Here is a 25,161-nt window from a genome sequence, read left to right as displayed (position 1 = left end):
TTTGTGAACACTTTCCAATCGGGAAGTAAGATCAAGCTGCACACCTATCACTTTAAATATCCAATCCACTCATTGCTCTTCTCCATCATTTCCTACACTTTTGGTGCATTTGAAAATGGCAGATCATCTTATGATTTGACAATTTAAAAGGTTCAGGAGTTCCTGAAATTGGATACTTCAATACTCATACAGTTGGGTTGCAGGATACCCATAAAACCTACATTTCTTTACTCATCCAATTACCACCCCCTTTTTCCTGCACTACCAGTTATTTTGTAATTTATTCTCTCCTACATTCCACCCTATCACTGATCGGCCAATTTTTTTATTTTCATTATTTATTTTCTCCTCCTCATCCACTTCCTGTTCAATAACAAACATGTTACCTGTACAAACCTTTCCAATTCGAAGGTTCACAAACAATAAACGTTGATTCTTACCCCTTCTACATTTGCTGTCTGGCCTGCTGCGTTGCCCCAGAATTTTCTGTTTTATTTCACACTTCCAACGTTCTAGATATTCTGATTTTGAGTACATTTACAGAAGATCCTTCCAGTCTTTTGTGTCTTTGCTGCTACTTTGAAACTACTTTACCAATTTGTCCTGCTCTTCTATACAATTTTCCTTTCCATGTTTATATTACATAGAACATAAGAATTTGTAACATTAAACTTGTCCAATTCCTCACTGAAATGTATTTTGACATCCTTTTCGTAAGTTCATAACAGATAGGAGTAAATTAGGCCATTCGGCCCATCGTCTACTACGCCATTCAATCATGGCTGATCTATCTCTCCCTTCCTCCTAACCCCATTCTCCTGCCTTCTCCCCGTACACCCGTACTAATCAAGAATCTATCTATCTCTGCCCTAAAAATCCCCATTGACGGCCTCCACAGCCTTCTGTGGCAATGAATTCCACAGATTCACCACCCTCTGACTAAAGGAATTCCTGCTCCTCTCCTTCCTAAATGAACGACCCCCGCCTCCACTTAACGCCCCACTCCTGCCACTCTCCCAGCCCCTTTCAGGCAAGGCATTCCACGTCATAACAGCCTGCTGTACTAGAAAGGAAATTCTCCTCACCTCCACTAGGGGCATAAATTACTGACGCTCGTGCCAAGTGAAATATCTATTCTACTACCATAATTTTGAGGACTGCTGTTAAATCTCTCCTGTCCTTTATTGACCCATGTGAAAAACAGTCCAATTTCTCAAGTCTTTCTATGCGAGATAGGAATGGATGTTTGCTGTAGGATATGCAACAGAGGCTGCGTATGCCAATACAGGGTGGTCGGGAAAAAAACTGTGGTCAAGTCGGCACAAACTGAAAAGAACCGTGACATACGAGGGAACAAATTTCCAGCCCAACCTATTGAGCTCAGAATTTGGAGCAATGGGAAAATAAGACCGCAGATGGCAATTAAAAAAAAGACTGAATGTCTGTATGTTAATGTGTGAATTGAAGTTGTACATTCACAGTTGCCCCTCAGTCTGGCTTCCTACCACATGTGGTGCATGTGATGAGTAGGCCATTCACCCCATTAAATCTGTTCAGCCCCTCAAATATATCATGACTATTGTGCACTGTAACTGCATTGGCTAATAACAAAAATCTATCAATCTCAGTACCGCACTAATATTTTCAGCTGACCCAAAACCACAATAGCTCTTTGGGAACACCAGCGTTGGATTTATATTACCTTGCCAGTAAAAAAAGTGCCTGCTGCCGACTAGCCCAACTTTAATAGTAAAGTGTGTAGGAAGGAACAGCAGATACTGGTTTACACTGAAGATAGACACAAAATTAGGCAGCATCTGTAGAAAAGGTCTCGACCCAAAACATCACCCATTCTTTTTCTCCAGAGATGCTGCATGACCCGCTGAGCTACTCCAGCATTTTCTGTCTATCTTTAATAGGAAAGTACTGTCCTCTTTATCCTCTCACCTACCATTGGAAATAGTTATTTACTCTGAAATATTTATTTAAAAAAACATGTTGAACATCTCAATTAGATCCCATATCCTTATATAGGAATGGTAGCCAAAGAATATGCAATCTCTCCTTGTAATTAACTATTTTATCTCTGACATCAACCTGCTGAATTTGCACTCTACTCTAACCAAGACCAATATACTGTTCCACATTTACTGTGTCCAGAATTGAAACTACTCAAGGTGAGATAACTGGATCAATGAATCCCCATCGAGGGGATTTATCGCAGTCGCTGCCTCAAAAAGACTGGCAGTGTCATCAATGACCCACATCATCCTGGCCACACACTCATCTCCCTGCTCCCTTCAGGTAGAAGGTACAGGAGCCTGAAGACTGCAACAACCAGGCTCAGGAATAGTTACTTCCCCACAGCCATCAGGCTATTAAACCTGGCTCGGACAAAACTCTGATTATTAATAACCCATTTTCTGTTATTTGCACTTTATCAATTTATTTATTCATGTGTGTATATATTTATATTATGGTATATGGACACACTTATCTGTTTTGTAGTAAATGCCTACTATGTTCTGTGTGCTGAAGCAAAGCAAGAATTTCATTGTCCTATACAGGGACACATGACAATAAACTCACTTGAACTTGAACAATGTACTGAAATATAGAGATCCAGCCTGGTTAGAAATGGTGGTGTGAAGGCAGTAAGAGTTCAGAGGTTTGGGTTGGAGAGGGAGAGGTATCAGGTGAAAGGGGGAAAACTGATGATGGTACTTTACCTACGAGTTGGGAGCTGCCCCAAAAAAAGGGAAGGAACTGGAAGTCGTCAAGGCCCCAGACCCCTTGGCTACCCGCTGGCTCCATTCGATACGTTTTCTGTAACTTTCGCATCACCTGCAGGTACCTGTGGTTTTGAAGGAGACAAAACTTGGTTTGTTGGCATTACTTTGGGTTTTTTGCACCTTTGTCTCAACTGGACTAAACTAGAGTTTACCAGTCTTTACCACCCATTCATTTAATCACCTTATCCTTTCAAAGTATATTTTTCCTTGTGTTTATCTAGCTTACCATTAAAGTCATCAACGTCATCTGTCTTAACAATTCCCCTGGCAACATGTTCCACATTCTGGATAAAGATTTTTCTCCTGAATTCTGTATTGAATTTACTGGTGACCATCTTAATTTGTGGCTGCATGATTTTAGATGTCATCAAGTTGAAACATTTCCTTTAGAATTCTCCTCTTAAACTCAATCATAAATTTTAACCCTATTAGATTATCCATCACAGGGAGAACATACAAAATGTGTACAGACAGCACCCATAGTTAGGATCAAACCCGGGTCTCTGATGCTGTAAGGCAGCAACTCAACTGCTGCTCCACCATGCCACCCCCAGGCTATTGTGATTTTCTAGCAACATCTTCGCATTTATACCAGAGATTCTATAATTTACTTTGTGGATCGGCAACCTTGTTCTGCGTAGGGGCCGGGACGCACGTCTGTGAGCGGATGGCGGGCCACATCTATCACGTGTACACATGGATCGTGTCCCGGATGGCAGGCATCAAATCACATGTTCACAGAAGGTAGACAAAAATGCTGGAGAGACTCAGCGGGTGAGGCAGCATTTTAGTCTACCTTCTATTTTTCCAGCACCTGTAGTTCTTTCTTAAACGTGTTCACAGAAGGTGCGTGTCCGTGCTGGTGGCTTTGCGCAAGATGCGGTACAGTCAGAGCTCGGCCGCTGCGTTGACGGATGATTACGGGGGGAAAAATCCGCCTGCGGGCCGGTTGATTTCGGGTTACGGGCCGCATTCGGCCCGGGGGCCGTAGGTTGCCGACCACTGCTCTACTTGTGATGTATAAATCAGATTTATTAAAGGTTTAAACGTTTCAGCATTCATTTTCCAAGGACAATTTATTGGCACAATTGGACTCACCGATCAAATACACAAAATACAATGGCATGCTGGTCATCCACTTTCAGAACTCCAATTTTACAGAGGCAGCAGAGGAACGCAGCAAATGCAGCCTCGTGACCTGTGTCAGAGCGAGAGACAGAACAAATCAAAGACCATGATAAAGGACGTTAAAGTCAAGCTATTCACACCATTATGGATTGAAACTAATCTTGTTCATATCCAAACCTTACTCCCTGCCACAATGTACACTGAAACCCAACCTCATTATGATGCTCCCAACCAGTGCAACAGAGTAACTCCATTTTTAAAATATCCAATGACCTGAAAGGGAAATTTATAGGAGTTACTGTCTGAAATTTTTTTGTGGCATGATTGCAGGAAGCTGGCATATCAAAAGGAGATGTCACCCAATCATTGAAAACAAAATCTGTGGGTCTCATTCCTCTAGTTTGCAGCAGTGTAAATCCCAGACACTACTTATAACATAGGCAAGTCCCCAATGTCAGACAGCGGACATTGTTAGCGGGAAAGTTTTAATATTTTGGATCAACCTTCTGGCAGACACATCCATAAGTATAATACTGGTCAACATCCATAAAGCAGAGAAGCAAATAAATACAGACACACCACTCTTACTTATTTTAAAAAAAAAGGAGCACATCTGAAAGAGATTTTAATAAAGAAACAAAAACTAAAGCATATTTTATAATACCTGAATCAGTAAGAGGATTCTATCATTGTGGTGCCCACTGGTTACAGAAAGGTCAAGAATACCATGAAGCAGTCGCTGCTGTCCCCACTGAACCTTTGCTCTGTCTGCTTACCCAGATAGAGTGGATGGCACCAGTAACTGGAGCACTCAGTGAGTTACATTGTGACGGACAGTGGTTCAGCAACAGTAATTGTGTCCATGCCTCATTTGGCATTAATTCTTTGAATTGATTGAGCTCCAGCTTGCATTTTAAGTTACTTTTCAAGAAATCAAACAGAGTAATCACTATTAGTTGAAATTGGGGGGGGGAACACACACACCAGGGAAGATGAGAATTTTCCCCATGAAACAGAGACATTTTAAGATTTAGTCTGAGGGTTAACTAATGCAAGACTTTTAATAGAATAGGGAGAAATGTTCCACTAGTGGAAAGACGTAACCAGAAACAAGGATTGTCAACCAGATGAGAAGAAATTGTTTTCATGAATGATAATGAACTGTCTGGAAACCTCGTGAAGCAGATACAATAGGAACTTTCAGAAGGGATTTGATAAATATCTGAAAAGAAGTAATTTCATGACAGTGAAGGACAGGGTGACCTTCCTTAAAAAAAACCCAGGCTAGATGAACAAATTATCTTCTGTGCCTTGAGATTCTGTGAGGAGCCAAAACTTTGACAACACCTGGAATCTCTGCTACCTTCACCACATATAAACTGCTGCCTTCTCAAGACAACGTCTTCTCAGGGGAGAGATAAGCAGTAAATGCTGCTGGTGCCCAACTTCCAGAGAAGAATTCTGAAATAAGATAGTCTCCAATTCTACACAGTATTTCCTGCTCATGTAGTGTCCACATGTATCCAGCTATCTCACTCCATGGACTCAGGGTCTCATTCAGGGGTGCTTTCCTAATGATATTAGCACACCAACTTATAACTGTATCTTTTCAAATCTCTAATGACGAGCAGCTCATCATCATATAACAGGCTCTGGGAACTCTTTTCCAACAAAGTATTGTTTAAAATGAAAGCCTGATTGCAAAAGCGGGCATTCGACCCATATTAGGTAATCCATTCAGAAAATCCATCCTAGCATCAAATCTCTTTGAAATTATTACTCAGTCTTTGTCTTCACCTCCCCAACTACAGTCTTGTTCCACGCTGATCATTGTACATGAGCTACACACTGTCATGGTTGAGTTGGTGTAGAACTTTCATCTTTAAAGTTGCGGATTTGAAGCCCACCAGAGGTTTGAACTCGCAAGCCAAGCAGTTAGTACAAATGGGAAACTGCTATACTGGTAGAGATGGCAACATTAAACCAAGAAGCCACCAGCCATTTCAGGTGGACATAAAATGAGCTTGCTGAAAAGTAATGGAAAATGAGCAGCCAAGTTCTTCCTGGTGCCTTATCGATTTATATCCAGCAGCAAACAACACTAAAACAGATTATCTGACCATTATCACTTTGGACTTTTGAGAAACAGAGCGGAAACAGGCACATCGGCCCACCGAGACAGCATCGGTAGTCAGGATCGTACCTGGGTCTCCGGCGCTGTAAGGCTGCAACTCTACCGTTGCACCGCTGTGCCGCCCTCAAATCATCACTTGATGTCCGCATAATTATGTCAATGTTTCATTACGTTACAACAGTAATTCGTCTGAAGGATCCAACCAAGGAACATCATCTTTCCATGTCTCCAGAGATGCTGCCTGACCTACTGAGTTTCCCCAGAACTTTGTCCTCCACTCAAGATTCCATCATCTGCACCTCCTCGTGTCTCTAATTCATTAGCATTACTCAAGAAGTACCAAAGACTAGTAACTGCTTCCAAGCTGCAAACAGCATCTAGAGTAACAGCATTCAGTGCTGAAAAGAGAATATGGGAGAATTGCTGCCCTCTTTTACTGCAAGCGTTGACACAATAGCAAAGCTGCAAAGTTTTGTCGGGGCATTTCAGTATTTTAGTACCTGAAAATCTGTATTTTGCTGAGGAAATCAGTATTTTTACGCGGTGCCATTTTGCTGAAAAAATTGTTTTTTTTTTAATGTGCGGTCATACCCATGTAAGAGTACAAAAATGCATAACTTTGCTACCGACTGACATGTCTTCTACCCACCATACTTGACAGTGCATTCATTGCTATCTCTTTGTATACTGCTGTTTGAACGGCTGCTTCCTGCTTCCAAACATGTAAACATTTAGCACCAGATAACTATCTCATCTAGAGTAACAGCATTCAGTGCTGAAATGAGCATATGGGAGAATTGCTGCCCTCTATGATGTTTGAGAAGCCATTTTGGAAGCCCTCCCTCTTCCTCCCTGCCATGCTCCCCCCCCCCATCTCTACCTCCTTCCTCTCTCTCTCTCCATCCCTCTTGCCCTCCCTCCCTCTCCCTTCCTCCCCTTTCCCTCACCCCATTCCCTCACACCCATCCTCTCACTTCCTCCCTCTCTCCTCCTTCCTTTTTTTCTCCCTCCCTCTCTTATTCTCTCCCTCCCTCTCTCCATCCTCTCCCTCTCTCCACCCCTCCCTCTCTCCCCCTTGAGCCCACCCACCGTTCTGTAAAATCAAGGCCAATCGCAATGTAACTGCAATCGCACTGGTAACCTTTCACCACTAGGCTTATCCAGAATTCTACCACTGCCTGAAAAATAATCAATGGCTCAACTTCCACTGAGAAAGAGAATTCCAAAGACTCATTGTTATACAAGAATTTTCCTGAACAGTCTGTGACCCTCCTCTTCCAAACTAACTGGAAGCAAGTCTAGGATCTTTCTGGCCTCAAGTCTGTACACGGTGAGCATCCTCCTGTGCTTCCCTTTTAAAGCAGGTTTGTAGTATCATTTCACAAGACTTCAGTATCACATCAGCATTCTTTGCTCATCCTGAATGGATCCAGAGTAAATGGTTTGCTAAATCACTTCAGAGAGCAGAGAAGAGTCAACCACTCGTCGCTACAACAAGAGTCACAACTGCAGGTTGCTTCCTAACATTTATTAATGAAACATTCACTAGTACAACAGTTTAAACAGGTTAGCATCAATGATATTAGCTCTTTATTTCAGATTATTTAAGTAACTGAATTGAAATTATTAGTTAGCGAAGTCAGGTTTTTAATTAATGTCCTTGAATAATAAGCCATAAGATATAGGAGCAGAATTAAGCCATCCAGCCCATTGAGTGTACTGTGCCATTCAATCGTGGCTGATCTATCTTTCCCCTCTCAATCCCATTTTCTGCCTTCTCCCCATAACCTTTGGCACCCTGACTAATCAGGAATCTATTCATCTTTGATGTAAAAATACCCATTGACTTGGCCTCCACGGCCATCTGTGGCACCCTCTGGCTAAAGATATTCCTTCTCATCTCCAGTTTGAAGGTACGTCCTTTTATTCTGAGGCTTGTGCTCTCTGTTTCTAGATTCTCCCTTTACTTGAAACATTGTTTTCAAATCCACTATATCTAGGCTTTCCATTACACGGTAGGTTTCAATGAGATCCTGCACATCCTTCTAAACTCCAGCGAGTACAGGCCTAGAGCCTTCAAGCACTCCACATAGGTTAACCCAATCATTCTTGTAAACCTCCACTGCACCCTCTCCAAAACCAGCACATCCTTCCGCAGATATGGGGCACAAAATTCACAATATTCCAAAAGTGGCCTCACCAGTACCTGTGAAGTCTCTGCATTACATCCTTGGTTATACATTCTAGTACCCTCAAAATCATAAGATCACGTGATAGTAGCAGAATTAGGCCATTCGGCCCAACAAGTCTACTCTGCCATTCAATCATGGCTGATCTATTTCTCCCTCCTAACCCCATTATGAAAACTAGCATTGTATTTGCCTTCCTTACTACCGACTCAATCTGCAAATTAACCTTTTGGGAATCCTGCACCAGCACTCCCAAGCTTCTTTGCACTTCCGCTTTCTGAATCCTCTTTCCATTTGGAATGTAGTCTATGCCCTTATTCCTTCTATCAAAATGCATGAAGTCCACTTTCCTACATAATCCTCCTGCAGCCTCCCTGTTTCCACGACACCACCTGCCTCCTCAACCTATCTTCATATTATCCCCAAACGTGGCCACAAAGCCATCAATTCCCTCATCCAGATCATTAACATATAACGTGAAATGTAGCAGACCCAACACCGACCCCCGCAAAACACCACTAGTCATACAACGTGGAACAGGCCTTTCAGCCCAAGTTGCCCAATCTACACTACAATCAACAAACCCATCTACACTAGTCCGACCTGCCGGTGTTTGGCCCATATCCTTCTAAACCTATCTTATCCATGTGCTTGTCCAAATGTTGTGTCAGTACCTGCCTCAACTACCTCCTCCGGAAGCTCATTTCAAACCTTTGTGTAAAAATGTTGCCCCTCAAGTTCCTATTAAATCTTTCCCCCTCACCTTAAATCTTTGTCCTCTCCTAGTCACCAGCAGCAGAATAATCCCCCTTTATTCTCACTCTTTGCCTCTGCCAGTCAGCCAATCCCCTATTCATACCAGTAACTTGCCTCTAATACCATGGGCTCCTATCTTCTTTAGCAGCAACATGTGTGGCACCCCATTAAAGGACTTCCTACAATCCAAGTGAACAACATCCACTGACTCTCCTTTGTCTATCCTGCTTGTTGCCTCCTCAAAAAACATCAGATTTGTCAGGAAAAATCTCCCCGTAACAAAACCATGCTGACTTCTGTCATGTGCTCCCAAGTTCCCCAAAAGCTCATCCTTAATAATGGACTCTAATATTTTGCCAACCACAGATGTCAGACTAACTGGCCTAACAATGGAGTTATATTTGTGATTACAGATCCCTGGAACCATTCCTGACTCCAGTGATTCTTGAAAGATCACTACCAGTGCCACCACAATCTCAACAGTACCACTTTCAGAACACCGGGGTGCTGTCCATCTGATCCAAGTGACTTAACCATCTTCAGACCTCTCAGCTTCCTAATCACATTCATATCAGTAATAGCGATTGCATTTACTTCTGCCCCTCGACTCTCTTCAATTTCTGACACATTGCTGGCATCTTCCACTGTGAAGACTGACGCAAAAAACGTATTCAGTTCATCCGCCATTTCTTTGTTCCTCATTACTACTTCCCAAGTGGCATTTTCCAATGGTCAAATGTTCACATCTTAATTCTCTTTTACTCTTTATATAATCTGTAAAAATTCCAGGATTATAAGAGTCAATTTATACTTCCTAAAAGCCAAACTGAAAACCTTCCATTTTGAGAAAATCAGATCTCCTTAGAATGAATGCAGTAGAGATAACCTATTGAGCAATTACATCTGCAGTTTGTTACTGTGCAAGATAATACATGTTGTGTAACACCTTATTCTGTGAATGGGGAGAAATCTCGACCAATATGAAAGAATGAAAGCAGAACTGGAGTATTAATTATCCCAAATTAATTATCCCAAATCCCTTGCCCCTCTTTGCAGAGGCATGAAGTATATGAACATACACTCGACTGTTTACACTTTCCACCAGGGAATGAAATTAAATACAGGAAACATTATAAGTGTCTGTAGGACAGGAATTGAGAATGCAACATTTAAAAAAATCATTTTGAGGTTGGTTGCATGTAATGTTTATTAGTGGCAATGCAAATGAGTGTTTTCGAAACACCACAACGTGGATTTAATGTCCAGATGCCAATGTGTGAAAGTACAGCAATCTAATTGCTTAACAAACACTCCCATCTAGTGGTCAATCTTTGAGCAACACAAACCGTGGCTGGGCAAAATATTAAGTCCTGCAATCGTGGAATGTTTTCAGGAGTTCCAAAACGAATCATGGTATTTTTGTTAATTTATCTAGTGGCTCATTTGCTAAATGAAGGACCTCACTGACTTAATGCTAAATGCATAAATCATCAGCTAGTTTCACCAAAGAAGAAAGGTGAAAATGACCAGATAATCTGTTGCAATAGTGTTTTGTTTTTGGGAAGTATAAATAGACTCTTATAATCCTGGAGTCATTAATCAGGGACATGAATACAACCCCTCACTTTACTAACTGAGAATTTCAACTCAGTGAAGTAAATAACTGTGAATGAAGAGCTAATAGACTTATCAGACTGTTGTAAAAAAGACATGTGTTTCACTCATGAACTTAAAAAAGTTGTGACTCCAGTTGTACAGCAAAGTGGTTGACCCCTCTGCTCTCTAACATGACCCAGCATTTATTTAAATAATGGTGAAGTAAAAATAGCTTATTCCAAGAACTTAATTTCTTTTTTTTTTTAATTGGGCACTGGATCTTTTACATTCACCCGAGGGCAGGCAGGGGCGCAGTTTAACAATTTATCCAACATTTAGTAACTCTTCGACAGTACTGATTATTGTTGGCACAGGAGTGTCACAATATTAGCTTCCCTCTCTGGAGTAGAACAATGAACCAAAAATAAGATGATAAACTTGCATGGGTATAAGTATGCAGAATGGGGTACTTAGCCACCCAGATGAGATACTGGTATATTTGTAAATATTGATACCTGTTCCATAGTCTATTCTCGTCGGATTACCCACAGATTCCTTTAAATACACAGCAACCTCGGGGACAGCAGCTCTCAGCTCTTTGGGAATTACAGTAGACAGCAGGTTTTCAGCTTCCTACAACAATAAAGTAAATTATTAATTAGTGCAAGTGCTGGGAACACGTGAATGGCACTTAACTAAACCTCCCTTTCCTGGAACCATGGACAGCAAGGGACACCAAGTAACACTGCCTTATAGAATCATACAACATGAAGACAGGTCGTTCAGCCCAACTCATCCCTGCTGACCAAGGTGCCCATCTAATCTGCTCATTTTCTTGCATTTGGCCCATATCCCTCCATACAATTCCTATCCATGTACATGTCCAAGTGTCTTTTAAATTTTGTCCCTCTCACCTTAAACATATGTCCTCTTGTTTTTGATTCCCCTACCCTGGATTAAAAAAAACCTTTTTGCATTCACCCTATCAATTCCCCTCATGATATTCTACATCTCTATAAGATCACCCCTCAGCCTCCTGCGCTCCAAGGATTAAAGTCCTAACCTGCCCAACCTCTCCCATTAGCTCAGGCCTATCCCATTAGCTTGGCAACATCCTCGTAAATCTTCTCTGCACTCTTTCCATTTTAATGACATCCTTCCTATAGCAGGGTGACCAAAACCACACATGGTACTCGTTATTAGGCCTCGGCAATGGTCTTGTACAACTGTAACATAATGTCCCAACTCAATGCCGACTGATGACGGCCAAATGACTTCTTGACCGCCCTATCGATGCGTCTGCTCTACAACACTCCCCAGGCCACTATGATTCACTTTGAAGGTCCTGGCCTGGGTTGACTTTCCAAAATTGGGAACAATTTAATTTTTCTGCATTAAATTCTTTGCCAGTCATCAGCCCACTTGCCCAGTTGCTCTAGAGCTTGCTGTAATGAGCCTTTTAATAGCCCTCTTCACTATCTATGATATCACCCACTATGTTCATGTCATAGGAGCAGAATTAGGCCATTCAGCCCATCTAATTTACTCAGCTATTGAATCATGGCTGATCTATCTTTTCCTCTCATTCTCCTGCCTTCTTCCCATAACCTTTGGCACCCTTACTAATCAAGAACCTGTCAATTTCCATTTTAGAGTCATCTGCAAAGTTACTAATCATAACATCTAAATTCTCATCCAATTCGTTGACAAAACCACAGATAGCAATGGGCCACCACTGATCCCTGAGGCACATCACTCGTCATAGACCTGCAGTCTGAAAAAACATCCTTCCACCACCACCCTCTGCCTCCTTCCATGAAGTCACTTCTGCATCGTCGCCAGTTCGTGTACACCACAGGGTGGTCCCATCTCCTCTGAGTTTGCGTCTCTTTTGAAGTCTCGTGATCCATCTCCCACTCTCAGATGCAGCCATGGGACAGGGTGCAATAGCCAAATGTTCTGGATCCATTTCTAACAACCCTTTATATGATGTTCTCTTCAACAAGATAAGATTCATCCTTCTGCACCACATCAATGTCTCCAATTTTCATAAGATACCCCAGACATCAACTGACCTATTTGACTTGCACAATATTCACTCTCTACATGGCTGAAAAACTAGGCACTGATATTTTTCCTACAGAGCCAGGGAAGTGGAAAACACATAGATTCCCAGGCCGAGTCTCAGCATGAAACAGGAGCCAAATCCAAATAGGGCAACATATATACATGGAGGCACAAGGGACTGTAGATGCTGGAATCCTGAACAAAAAACAGTGCTGGAAAAACTCAGCAGGCCAGGACCATTCTTCAGAATGCAGAAGGGTTCAGGCCCAAAATGTCATGAGTCCATTTCCTTCCACAGATGCTGTCTGACCTTCTGAGTTCTTCCAGGATAGATACATCATCTTTACTAAGAAGCCAAAGCAGGGAAAGATTGGGGAAACCTGATTGATATCATTATGCAACGGGATGGACATAAATTATGAGAAACATATGATCACTGAAGAAACAGACATCCCAGTTCTGATGGTAAATAACCAACTGACATACTGTAGTTCTTGCCTATCCCAACACCCAACAATTTCGCATGTTAGAAAGGCAATCTCAAGATACAAGATACAAGAACTCCTGGAAGAACTCAGTGGGTCAGGCAGGAAGGAAATGGACAGACTATATTTTGGCTCAGGATCCTCCTACAGACCAACATCAGATGATTTCCTTTTACCTTTTCTGGTTTCTGTTTATGCCCAATGTGAAATTAAAACATTAAATGATTTTGTAAAGAAGTTCTTGAGACCAATCAGAATTTTTTTTTTCCCACATTTAAACCACAGGCAAATGTATTTATTCCTCCTCCAACTGCTACCTCAAAATTTTAAACTATATATTTTTTAAATCAGCTTTGCTGAAAGTTCACTTGAAAAAAAGTTTTAGTGCTGTAACTTTTAAAAAAATTCATGTCAGTAATTCACTCTTTGAATAAGTCCATACCTTCTCGAGCTTGCTGTACCACGTGCGGTACGCCTTGTTACCAAATCGGGAAGGTTGATCGACTGGAGGGGTCTCATCGATCCACCGGTCCAGGGTGTTTAGGAGCACAGTTAGTTTCTCTACTGGCTGCAGATATACAAAAAAAAAAAACATGTGGTCTCAGTAACCACTCCTGCACACTATCTGAACAGAGAACGAGGGTCCTTGCATTTATACTGTGGCATTCACTATGCTCTATGCTACTTTATAGTCAATGATGTCCTCTGGGAAGTGTAAGCACAGTTGTAATGGAGAAAACATAACAGATAATTTATGCACAATAGGATCCCCAAACCATCTATTTGACCAGATTATATATTTTTGGTGATATTGGTTCAGAGATAAAACATTTTTCAGAACACCATGTAATCCTGAAAAAGGGTCCCAACCTGAAACATCATCTATCCATTTCCTCCAAAGTTGCCCGATCCGCTGAGTTCCTTCAGCATTTTGTGTTTTTTGCTCAAGATTCCAGCATCTGCAGTTCCTTGTGTCTACGTGTAATTCTTGCATATTTGGCAGATTCAAATGAGTCACTTCCAGTCATTATATACAACGGCATTGCTAAACGTGCACATAGACACACACAAATGGCGAGGCAATTGTTCAGTGCTACGCACCTTGACATCTGCTCTCATGTGAAAAGGCTCTCTGAAGTCGGTTGTCTTACTCTGGATAATTTTGGAAGCGTGGATTGGACTGCCCATGCCATTGGAGTCTCTGAGTGGTAGTCTGCTTTCAATCACTGGAAAGGCAATGGGAAGGGTGAAATCAGCCACCCAACTAGACTAGAGTGGTGTCTAGGGGTTAAGTACCCCATCTCCATCATGAAGGTTATGGGATATTATGGCCCATTACTGAGATTAAACACATCATGCAGCCTGACAGTGTGGGAGGTGTTTGTTTAATGAAATTATAAACACACACCCAGTCTGTGTTCTCAGAAGGATGTAAAATACTGCATTTTCTCCAGCTCCCTTATCAATATTTATCCCTCAATACCACTGAGTCAGATTATTTGTCTGTTTGTGATAGTTTCCTCTGTGCAAATTAGCAGAGGCTTTTCCTACATAATAACAGTGACTACAGTTAAGTATTTAATTGACGGAAGCAATCTGTGCACAAAGTGATAGATGTTTTCCCTTTATTACAACAGTGATCACACTTCAGACATACTTTATTAAGAGGAGCCCTCTTTATGCAAACTGATAAGAATCTTATAATATTACAATGACACTTCGGAAGAACTTAATCGTAAGCTATATCTAGATGTCAAAGATGATAGATAAATGCAAGTTTCTTTCCTCTCTTATGTCATTTGAATTAACATCAAGCCATTAGGGAGCTCCTTTTTTCCCCTTAGATTATGCAACATAACATTAACATTTGCAATTCTGCCTCACATCTGCCATTACATAAGTTGCGATGTCTAAATTCAGCAGCACTGTGGTAAGATGCAAGGAAAGGGAAAAACACTTCCACGTTATTCATTCATAACGTGGACAATGTTTGCACAATGGGCATTTATTGTTCCTCCCCAATTATCTCGAACAGAGGAGGCAGTTACGAGTGTATGTGTTGCCGCCACAGGCCATACTGGACAGAATTATAACAATCCAGTCGCTTCATGATCACTATTATTGAGATACGCTTTTTATTTACTAACTTGAATTTAAATTGCTCAACTACCACGGGGAACGTTGAACTTACAATATCACAACAATGGTTCTAATGCAGTAACTCAACTACAACAGCGTATTGACATATCATCAAGATCGTGAACAGCTGAGGAGGAACTGGGGCCTATGCAATCCTTTGTAAATTTCCTCTGCGTGATGAAAGATCAGAAGATGACAAGCCTGTTAAACCCCTTATATTCACAGCTCCTGCTTGATCAAAAGAAACTTTTAAATGAAATGTGAAGAGCTCTTAAGACAACCCTGGAGCTTCAACTCTGCAGACTTAAGCCTTAGAATTACGTACCTAGATCTTTTCATTTCTCTCTCCTTTCATTACCACTAACCTAACTCATTATTCATTTTTTTTTGGTCACTTAACCCAATATCTCTTTTGGGCAGGTGGTAAAAAATGTCCCTTCATTTTACCCCAGTGTAAAACATGTGTATTTTATAACATTAATAGAGAAGACCGCTTCACAAAAATTCAAGCTCACAACTTATCGTTCCTACCTTGGACGTTTTATAGTCACATGTGAGCTTTTTCCCTTTCACGCTTTCATTCAGTGCCACAATAAACCCAACGTAGTCCGCATAAGCCTTGAGGGAGTGAGAGAAGGTGATACAGATCTCAGATATATTGTCTCACGTACTGTTCTTATACACTTGTGCTTAATTGTAAGATTGTATTTATATATAGTAATACTTTTACTGAACAGTATGCAAAAAAGAATGTCACTGTACCTCGGTACCTGTGACAGTAAAGTACCATTGAACCATTAGGGTTAAGTAGAAGTTACTAAACCTTTAAGCAATCTTAGATTTTAACATGCAATTTTTAAAGTATAAAATGAATGAAAATAAAATCATTCCCAAGTGCAGTTACAGCAGAACTCAAGAACCTCAGCGTGGTCCAGAACTCCAGGCCACAGCAGTCCATTTGATCTGCAGCCTTTCCACCCACCCTAAGAGTCTATTTCCCAAACCTACATTCTCCACTGTCAATAGGGTCAAAGGCACCAAAAATATGAGAACATCCACTCTTCTCAGTCAAAATGACATACATGTGAGTGGACCTCCACCTTCATAAGATCAAGAGGTTAGAGCGCTTGACCCACCGGTTAAAGTTAGTAGACCATTCAAGAGCGTTGTCAGATAGCACTTTTTCCACACATAAGGTGACTGAAATTTGGAACACTCACAAAAGAAAAGTACTGGAAAAAACTTTGAAGTTTGAAAACTGAGATTGACTTCTCTAACTTTGCCTTCCCTCTCTCTCCATCCCTCCCCTCTTCCCAGTTCTCTGACTAGTCCTCCTTTACATTGTATCTATGTTTGCTTGTTGTTACCTTCTCCTACCTAACAATGATCTAGTCTACATTTTCCTTGATCTCCATCCCCTTTGTCTTGATTTCACACCTTAAATTTTCTCTGTATCTCCCTCTACCCTGATTCAATTTGAATCAACATCACCCATTCCTTCTATCCAGAGATGGTGCCTGTCCCGCTGTTACTCCAACATTTTGTGTCTATCTTCGGTTTAAACCAGCATCTGTAGTTCCTTCCTACAACATTGCTAGGCGTCTGTTTGGTAAGAGGTTTAAGGGATACAGAACCAAAACAAGCACCAGAATGGATCAGTTATGATCTAACTGAATGGCTACCAATCATTGGGAGGTAGGAATATTCTTTGCACCCTCTTTATTGGGACATGCTTGGTTGTACACAGAGTAACATTTAACTATTTGATAACCTGAAGAAATGTACAGCAGGAGGCATCTTACATTTTTGATATTCCACTGCGTAAGTTGTAAATAAATGATTACAAACTGACTCCACACATTATGATAAAATGATATAACAGAAAGCCACCATTCTGACACACATGGGTGCTTTGGCTCTTTAATAGAACTATCCAAATACACATCACTAATCTATTGTTCCCCCCAAAAGCCTTACAACCTTTTATCCAAGTACCCCAAACTCTTTTGAATGTTAATAAAGTGAAACAAATTCAGCATCCTTTTAAATCGATGTGTTCCAAATTGCAAGCAATATCAAAAAGCCTTCACAATTGGTTGAATGAAATAAAGATACAGCATGGAAACAGACCCCCGGCCCAGAGTCCACGCTGACTATTGATCACCCATTCACACTAGGGGCATAGAAACATAGAAAATAGGTGCAGGAGTAGGCCATTCGTCCCTTCGAGCCTGCACCACCATTCGATATGATCATGGCTGATCATCCAACTCAGTATCCCATCCCTGCCTTCTCTCCATACCCCCTGATCCCTATAGCCACAAGGGCCACATCTAACAATTTGCAGAGGCTAATTAAACAACAAACCCACGGGTCTTTGGAATGTGGGAGGAAATTTGAGCACCAGGGCGTCATCACAGGGAGAACATGCAAACTCCACACAGTCAATACCCGAGGTTAGCATTGAACCCAGGTCTCTGGCGCTGAGGCAGCAGTACTACCAGCTGCACCGTTGTGCTGACGTTGGGCACAATTATATCTTGCCTTAAACATGTTCTACTATAAGGAGGTTGGGTGAGAAGGGAGAAGTTTCAACTAGTTTTAATTAATTTTGTCAGAAACTCAACCCTCACAGCAAGAGCTGATCGGACAAGTTACTCACGACCAGACCGCAGGAAACTCCAAACAATCCAGTACCTGAGAGCGCTTCCACTTCGCCATGTCTGTAAACATGTTGATCTCTTTCTTTGGTATAATGAAGGTGTGATTGGTGAATGACAACCGCATCTCTTCCTCAGGAGACGAGCCTGTGCATATACACAACAGCATTTAAAAAATTCTGATTTTACATAGATTTTTTGCACTGTTCAAAAGTGTAGCCATACTTATAATAAGCAAATATGTTATTGAGTGACAAATGCTGGCCAAGCTATTAACAATAAATCACTTTTTTCAAATTTCTGTTCATCTGACAGTCCATGGGATCTCAAATGAGTCACATTCCAAAATGAAAAAGCACTACCAACATTGCAGCACTTCCTCAGATGTATACTGGGAGAGTCAATTGGGATTATGTGGTCGAGTCACCAAATGGAACTCACGCTTAACCTTCTTTCTCAGAGGCTACCCATTGAGACATGCTTGACCGAGAGAGAACTATCGGGTGGTTCAGTGGCAGGAAGATTGGAAAAAAAGATAAAAGCTATCAAGGAATGAAGGGATTAAGTACGTAAGGTTTTGAGAATTTTACAGTCAGTACCATGCGAGCGGAGGACAACTTAAAGTCAGGAAAACGAGAAATTGTCCCCAAGAGAGGATTGATGTTAATTTGTTTCCCTGTGTGTGACACAGCAGTGACAGTGACAGTGACTGCTGTTAAAATGTAACAACATTGCCCCGTTCAATGCTTTCAGACAACACAAGCAGCTCCTACAGAACAATACATTGATGGATTGGGTACACGCAGCAACACACCAACAGCAGGATGGTACAAGTAGAACTAATTGGATGGCTCTTTCAGGTGCATAATGGGCCAAGTGAGCTATTTTGCTGACAGAAAAATAAAATTCTTTACTGAAGACACAGGGACAGATCATTACGACCGTCACTACAATTCTGCAGAGAAAATTTGCATCCAGAACGGAAAAGATCTGCTCAATAGTGCATAGCTCAAATTTGAGATCAATCACTGTAGATTTACAAGCCGTTTTCTTTCACCAGGTGTATTTCTTTTAAGGAATTACATATGAGAAAACATGACCCAACAAAACAGCTCTTTCACTATTTATCCTACTCCCTGCTTTTCCACAGATGGGCAAGGTTCTCTCCTTTAAATATTTATCAAAATCTCTTTAAAGCACTGCTATTGACTTTGTTTCCATCATTTTTTTCGGTCAGTGTATCCAAATTATAATAGGAAAAGATCAACACATATTTTTTACTAGTAAGTGAAAGTCTTTTGTCTGGTTACTGACCATCCTGCAGTGAAAACATGCTCTTCATTTACTCTTTATCAAAACCCTTGCAACAGCTGGAAATCAATTTCAAAATCCAACTCACAGAAAGTTCATCTCAGTAATGGTGCAAGTTATTAATTGTGAAAGGGCATAACTTGTGATCTTTTGAAAATTCCTATGATCCCGGAGGATTGGTAAATCTCAAATGGGATGTCCCTATTCAAAATATATGGATATAGGAAAGCAGGGAACTACAGGTCAGTCAGCCTAATAGCTGCCATTCGGAAAAGCTGGAATCCAAAGTGGAATCAGAACTTTTAGTGAATCATAATACATTTAAGGAAAGTAGGCGTGATTTTATGAAAGGCAATTTATGCGTGACAAATTTACTGACTTTCTTTGAGGGTGGATGAAGAGAAACCTGTGATTGTTTTTGAATTTCCAAAAGGCATTTAATAAAATGCCGTATACGTTATTGGGTGAGGAATCCCATAGCAATGGAGTAATATACAGGCGAGCTCAAGGCTATGGAGTGAAGTTGCATTCCTATTATGAACAGGAATGATAAAATTACGCTGCGAGATTTATCTATATTGTAAATAGCAGCGGTCCCAGCACCGAGCCTTGCGGTACCCCACTAGTCACTGCCTGCCATTCAGAAAGGGAACCATTAATCCCAACTCTTTGTTTTCTGTCTGCCAACCAATTTTCTATCCATGTCAGTACCTTATCCCCAATACCATGTGCTCTAATTTTGCCCACTTTATCAAAAGGGACCTTATCAAAGGCTGCCATTACCATAAGACAGATGGACCCAGAAAAGATTTGGAAACAAGGAACAATATTTAAAAATCAAGATATTACCAGACTGTAAGTCACAAACAGCAGTGGTGGAGGGATGAATATAGTTCAGCATTATAAAAGTATATGGAATATTCCTTGGTTAATCTGAAGCACCATTTCATGTTAAACTAATACTGTACAATAAGGAGAAACCGTGCTGGTGAAAGGCAAGTTTAGGCTTAAAACTAAGAAATAAAATTTTATATAAACAAAGATCCATATCTGGTGTTGTCTGGAAGCAAGAATCATTCATGAGGAAGACAAATGAACATTTCCATTTTAATGGAAGAATGAACTGCAAGAACCTCTGTCGTGTCTATGTTTTTATGCGATTCACTGTTTGGTTTCCAGTTTCCACAATGCAATTTGTTAAATTAGTTACCTTAATACGGATATTATTCCCTTATGATAATGGCAGGTTTCAGGCCGAGAGATCCCAAGGTTGTCAACAAATGTGTCCCAGGTGACACAGCTACAATGGGAAAAGCTTGAAAAGAAAAGCAAACATTTCCCACTTCTCGTTTTGCTTGGCTACCGGGAAATGAGAGCACCAGGCTTCACTGCAATGCCTTCCACATACCAATCTCCAGGGAGATGAACCATCTCACACTGCCCATCACTTCTACCCTACTGTGCTAATGTTTTGGGGGATTTGAGGGGACTAAATAAGACTTAAATAATTTTAATCCTGGTACCTTTTTACCAGTAAGAAAATAACCAATTTTCTTCTCTGAACCACAATGTGAGCATTATTAGCAAGGCTTCATTTTCGTTTCACTTATTGTTCATCTTTAACTACTTGAGAAGGTGGTAGTAAACTACCACGATTTAGACAGAACAAATAAAGTGATATATTTCCACATTGAAATAAATGTTTAACTTGGAGGGAAGTCACGAATGGCGACAATCAAATATACCTATTTCCCTTGTCCTTCTAGCTGGTGGAGGCAATGGGTTTAAGAAGTGCTGAGTTGGCAGTCATGAGTTAGAAGTAGTGTTGTCAAATAAACCTTGTGGAGCACACACTGCAGACCCGATGTACTGACAGTGAAGGAGATGATGCTTAGGGCAGTGAATGAAGTGCTAATTTGTCCAGGATGGTGTCAACATTTTTGTGTGTTGTACTCCTCCACTCAAGTGGTTGTGTTCCACCGCGCTCCTGACCAGCATTGTAGGCAATGAATGGCTTTGGGTGGTTGTTTGGGAGAGTGGGGAATGTGGACAATGTGTTGGAATTTATTGATCTTGCAGGATCTTCACCAGCAATTTCAACGTTTATTAATCCTCCCTGTGCCCTTGAGAAGGCAGTGATTAGCCAACTTCCTGAAGCACTCTTGTTACTTCTGGTGAAGGCACTCGCTCCCCTGAAGTAGTTTTGTGGGAGCTCCAGAACTTAGTACCTAATGCCGTACAACAGAGATGAACCTGCAGGCAATAGAGTCTGCATGTTCCTACTGCCCTTAGTCCTTCCTGGTGATCTAGGTCTCAGATTTAGGGAAGTTATGTTGGACTAGCTTGGGTGCACAATTATAGTGCATTTTATAACAGAAAATGTTGGAAATATTCTGCAGGTCATGCCACTTCTGTGGGAAGAGAAGCAGTGTTAAGGTTTCAGGTCTAAAATTCTTTGCCAGAACTGAGCACAGAAAAACAGCACGTTAAGCTGTATGTAAGGTGGGGATGGACAGAGAATGTGTATGTTAGTGTAAAGCCATGAGGATTAGCTGTATACAAACTCCCTGCTGGCACGATTATGGAATAAATGCCACTAGTCTAATTCCTGCTACCTGTAGGTATCGATTGGTTTATGTGTCGAGGAATTGAAAAAGAATCACTGTGCCATCATCAGCAAACATATGCACTCTGCTTACAATTGAAAGAGGTCGTGGGTGATGTAAAACTTAGCTGTCATAGCTGATGTTTGGGCCTAGGCCACTCCCCTAAAGAACTTGTACAGCGATGTCAACACTAGAGATTGCAGATGCTCAAAATTTAGAGCAAAATACAAAGTGCTGGAGGAACTCAGCGAGTTTGTACGTTCTCCCCGTGACCTGCGTGGGTTTACTCCGAGATCTTTGGTTTCCCTCCACAATCCAAAGACATACAGGTTTGTGGGTTAATTGGCTTGGTAAATGTAAAAATTGTCCCTAGTGGGCGTAGGATAGTATTAATGTGCGTGGATCGCTGGTCGGCGCGGACCCGGTGGGCCGAAGGGCCTGTTTCCGTGCTGTATCTATAAACTAACCTAAACCAAACCTTGTCAAAGGCTTTTTGAAAGTCCAGATACACCACATCCACTCGCTCTCCCTTATCCATTCTACTTGTTACATCCTCAAAAAATTCCAGAAAATTAGTCAAGCATGATTTTCCCCTTCATAAATCCATGCTGACTTTGACCGATCCCGCCACTGCTTTCCAAATGCGCTGCTATAATATCATTAACAATCGACTCAAGCATCTTCCCCACTACTGATGTAAGACTAACTGGTCTATAATTCCCTGTTTTCTCTCTCCCTCCTTTCTTAAAAAGTGGGGTTACATTGGCTGGGGTCCAGTCCACAGGAGCTGATCCAGAATTGAGAGAACATTTTCAAAATGATCACCAATGCATCCATGATTTCTAAGGCCACCTCCTTGAGTACTATGGGATGCAGACCATCAGGCCCTGGGGATTTATCTGCCTTCAGTCCCAACAGTTTACCTAACACCATTTCCTCATTAATGTGCATTCCCTTCAGTTTCTCCCTCCTATTAGATCCTCGGTCCCCTAGTATTTCTGGGAGATTGTTTGTGTCTTCCTTGGTGAAGACAGAACCAAAGTACTTTTTAAACTGTTCTTCCATTTCTTTGTTTCCCCATTATAAATTCATCTGTCTCTGATTGCAAGGGACCTACATTTGCCTTCACTAATCTTTTCCTTTTTACCTATATAAAGAAGCTTTTACAGTCAGTGCTTATATTTCCCGCAAGTTTTCTTTCGTGCTCTTTTCCCCCCCCTCTTAATTAACCCCTTTGACTTCCTTTGTTGAGTTCTAAATTTCTCCCTGTCCTCTGGTTTGTTGCGTCCTCTGGCCAATTTATATGCCTCTTTCTTGGATTTAACACTGTCCTTGATTTCCCTCGTTAGCCACGGTTGAGCTGCCTTCCCCTTTTTATTTTTTTGCCAGACAGGGATGAACAATTTTTGGAGTTCATCCATGATGTCTTTAAATTAAATTAACCCCTTCATTCCCTCTTCCACCCCTCCCCCACCAAGTCTTTCATTCTCACGCAGCTACAGCTAACAATGACCCGTTTCCTTTACCATTGTTACTTTTTTGCATATCTTTAATTGATTTGTTCTATATCTCTATATCATCATCTATAATCTCTCGTTCCCCTTTCCCGTGACTTTCAGTCTGAAAAGGGTCTCGACCCAAAACGTCACCCATTCCTTCTCTCCAGAGATGCTATCTGTCCCACTGAGTTACTCCAGCATTTTGTGTCTATCTTCGGTTTAACCTAGCATCTGCAGTTCTTTCCTACACAAATAATATTTTAAACTCCCACACAACTCAACAGATAAAAGAGGGCATTAATTTAACGACTTATTTGAAATACATGACTTTCTCACTCCCTCAGTGATGCACAAACACGAGTGCTAAGGTTGCGCTCAAGATTCAGGAATGGGTCCAGTGGTTTGCTTTCTGAATTAGTGAACAAGAGACATTAGTTTGAATCCTATCATCACAGCTCAGAATTTAAATTCAAGTAATTAAATAAATCTGGAATAGTTTAAAAATCATGGTATAAGTGAACGAATGAATTAATACTTTGAATGAGTAATAATAAGCAAAGAATTGAACAAAACTATCTGGTTTACTAACAGCATTTGGGGAAGGAAGTCTGCTATCATTATCCAGTCTCTCTCTGGGTGACAGACTCCTACCACTTGGGAGAACATTGACACTTGTTCTGAAAGCTAACTTCATAGCTTGATGTTTACCTGTGAACTTAAACATCTCCATATTACAAGTCACAAGGATTGTGAACTTAGCAACAAATTATTTACAAATTTGTCAACTTTTATAAATTAGGTAACTGTTTGCATTAGACCCATGTGTTAAAGAAAGTACTGTTCTGCCATTGCCGACACCAGGAAAACAAATGCACGCTTTTAAAATGAGAATATACACGTCCCACTACAATTATTTCCTACACTGTGAACCTATTCCCTCCCTTAGTCAGTACTTGAGTTCTCGGTGTGTAATGGCATTTACGAAATAGACCCAAAGGAAATAAGCGGACATAACAAATCAACCACAACATCAATGAATGGTGGTGCACTGTGTTTGAAAGCTGAGTGGCCTCAATGGTATATTTCTTTTCATTAGGGGACCCATTCGAAACTTTCACTAAGCACTTGGGATTCATTAGTTGCTAAATATAAAAAATAAAGGTAAATTAGAAAATTGTTGTTAAATTATAATTCAATTAATCGTACTCATTGTAATCAAACCAAGGCCAGCACTGGTAAGCTTTAAAGACGGCAAATATTATATGTATATCGACAAATACTTATCAGCACATGGGGCAGAGTAAGATAGTGAATCGCCTTATAAGAATAAATAATAAGAGGAACTCTTGCCCAGGTACTGACCTGGTTCACTAAAACCTGCCATAATTACACCCAGAGACCGGCAAATATTATATGTATATCGACAAATACTTATCAGCACATGGGTCAGAGTAAGATAGTGAATCCCCTTATAGAATAGATAATAAGAGAGGAACTCTTGCCCAGATACTGACCTGACTCACTAGAACCTGCCATATTTACACCCAGAGAACTCCTTCACAACGCCCAACCCGGAAGTGCAAACCAGACCCGCCCTTTGATCTTCGCCCCCTGTCAAGTATCTCGCAAAAATAAAAAAGGCACGCCTGTATAACTTGGTTACATTTAAAGAGTGAGCGAAGCATTAATGATGTCTGGTGTCGAACGGTGCGAATCGTAAATAAGTTAAACATGATGACAACGACCGTCCATGTTTGTGCGTGGCACGCTCCCTTTTTAACGAGTTTGGGTTTTTTTTT

At 41.0% G+C, this 25,161-nt stretch overlaps 1 protein-coding gene across 1 annotated transcript in view; it reads right to left on the bottom strand.

The window, feature by feature from the left end:
• ptpa (protein phosphatase 2 phosphatase activator) overlaps nucleotides 1-25,023 on the bottom strand; it is a 46,453-nt gene extending 21,430 nt beyond the window's left edge. Inside the window, exons 1-7 of the mRNA XM_055660256.1 lie at nucleotides 24,877-25,023; nucleotides 17,984-18,093; nucleotides 15,818-15,904; nucleotides 13,590-13,715; nucleotides 11,111-11,228; nucleotides 3,891-3,990; nucleotides 2,730-2,854 (exon numbers count right to left, since the gene is read on the bottom strand). Of these exons, the coding sequence (XP_055516231.1) occupies nucleotides 2,730-2,854; nucleotides 3,891-3,990; nucleotides 11,111-11,228; nucleotides 13,590-13,715; nucleotides 15,818-15,904; nucleotides 17,984-18,093; nucleotides 24,877-24,898 (688 nt within the window). The 5' untranslated portion in view covers nucleotides 24,899-25,023. The remainder of the gene's footprint in view (nucleotides 1-2,729; nucleotides 2,855-3,890; nucleotides 3,991-11,110; nucleotides 11,229-13,589; nucleotides 13,716-15,817; nucleotides 15,905-17,983; nucleotides 18,094-24,876) is intronic.
• Nucleotides 25,024-25,161: the final 138 nt, after the last annotated feature.

Source organism: Leucoraja erinacea, chromosome 31 (genome assembly GCF_028641065.1).
Source record: "Leucoraja erinacea ecotype New England chromosome 31, Leri_hhj_1, whole genome shotgun sequence".
Lineage (NCBI taxonomy): Eukaryota > Metazoa > Chordata > Chondrichthyes > Rajiformes > Rajidae > Leucoraja > Leucoraja erinaceus.
This window is presented reverse-complemented; position numbering and strand designations above follow the sequence as displayed.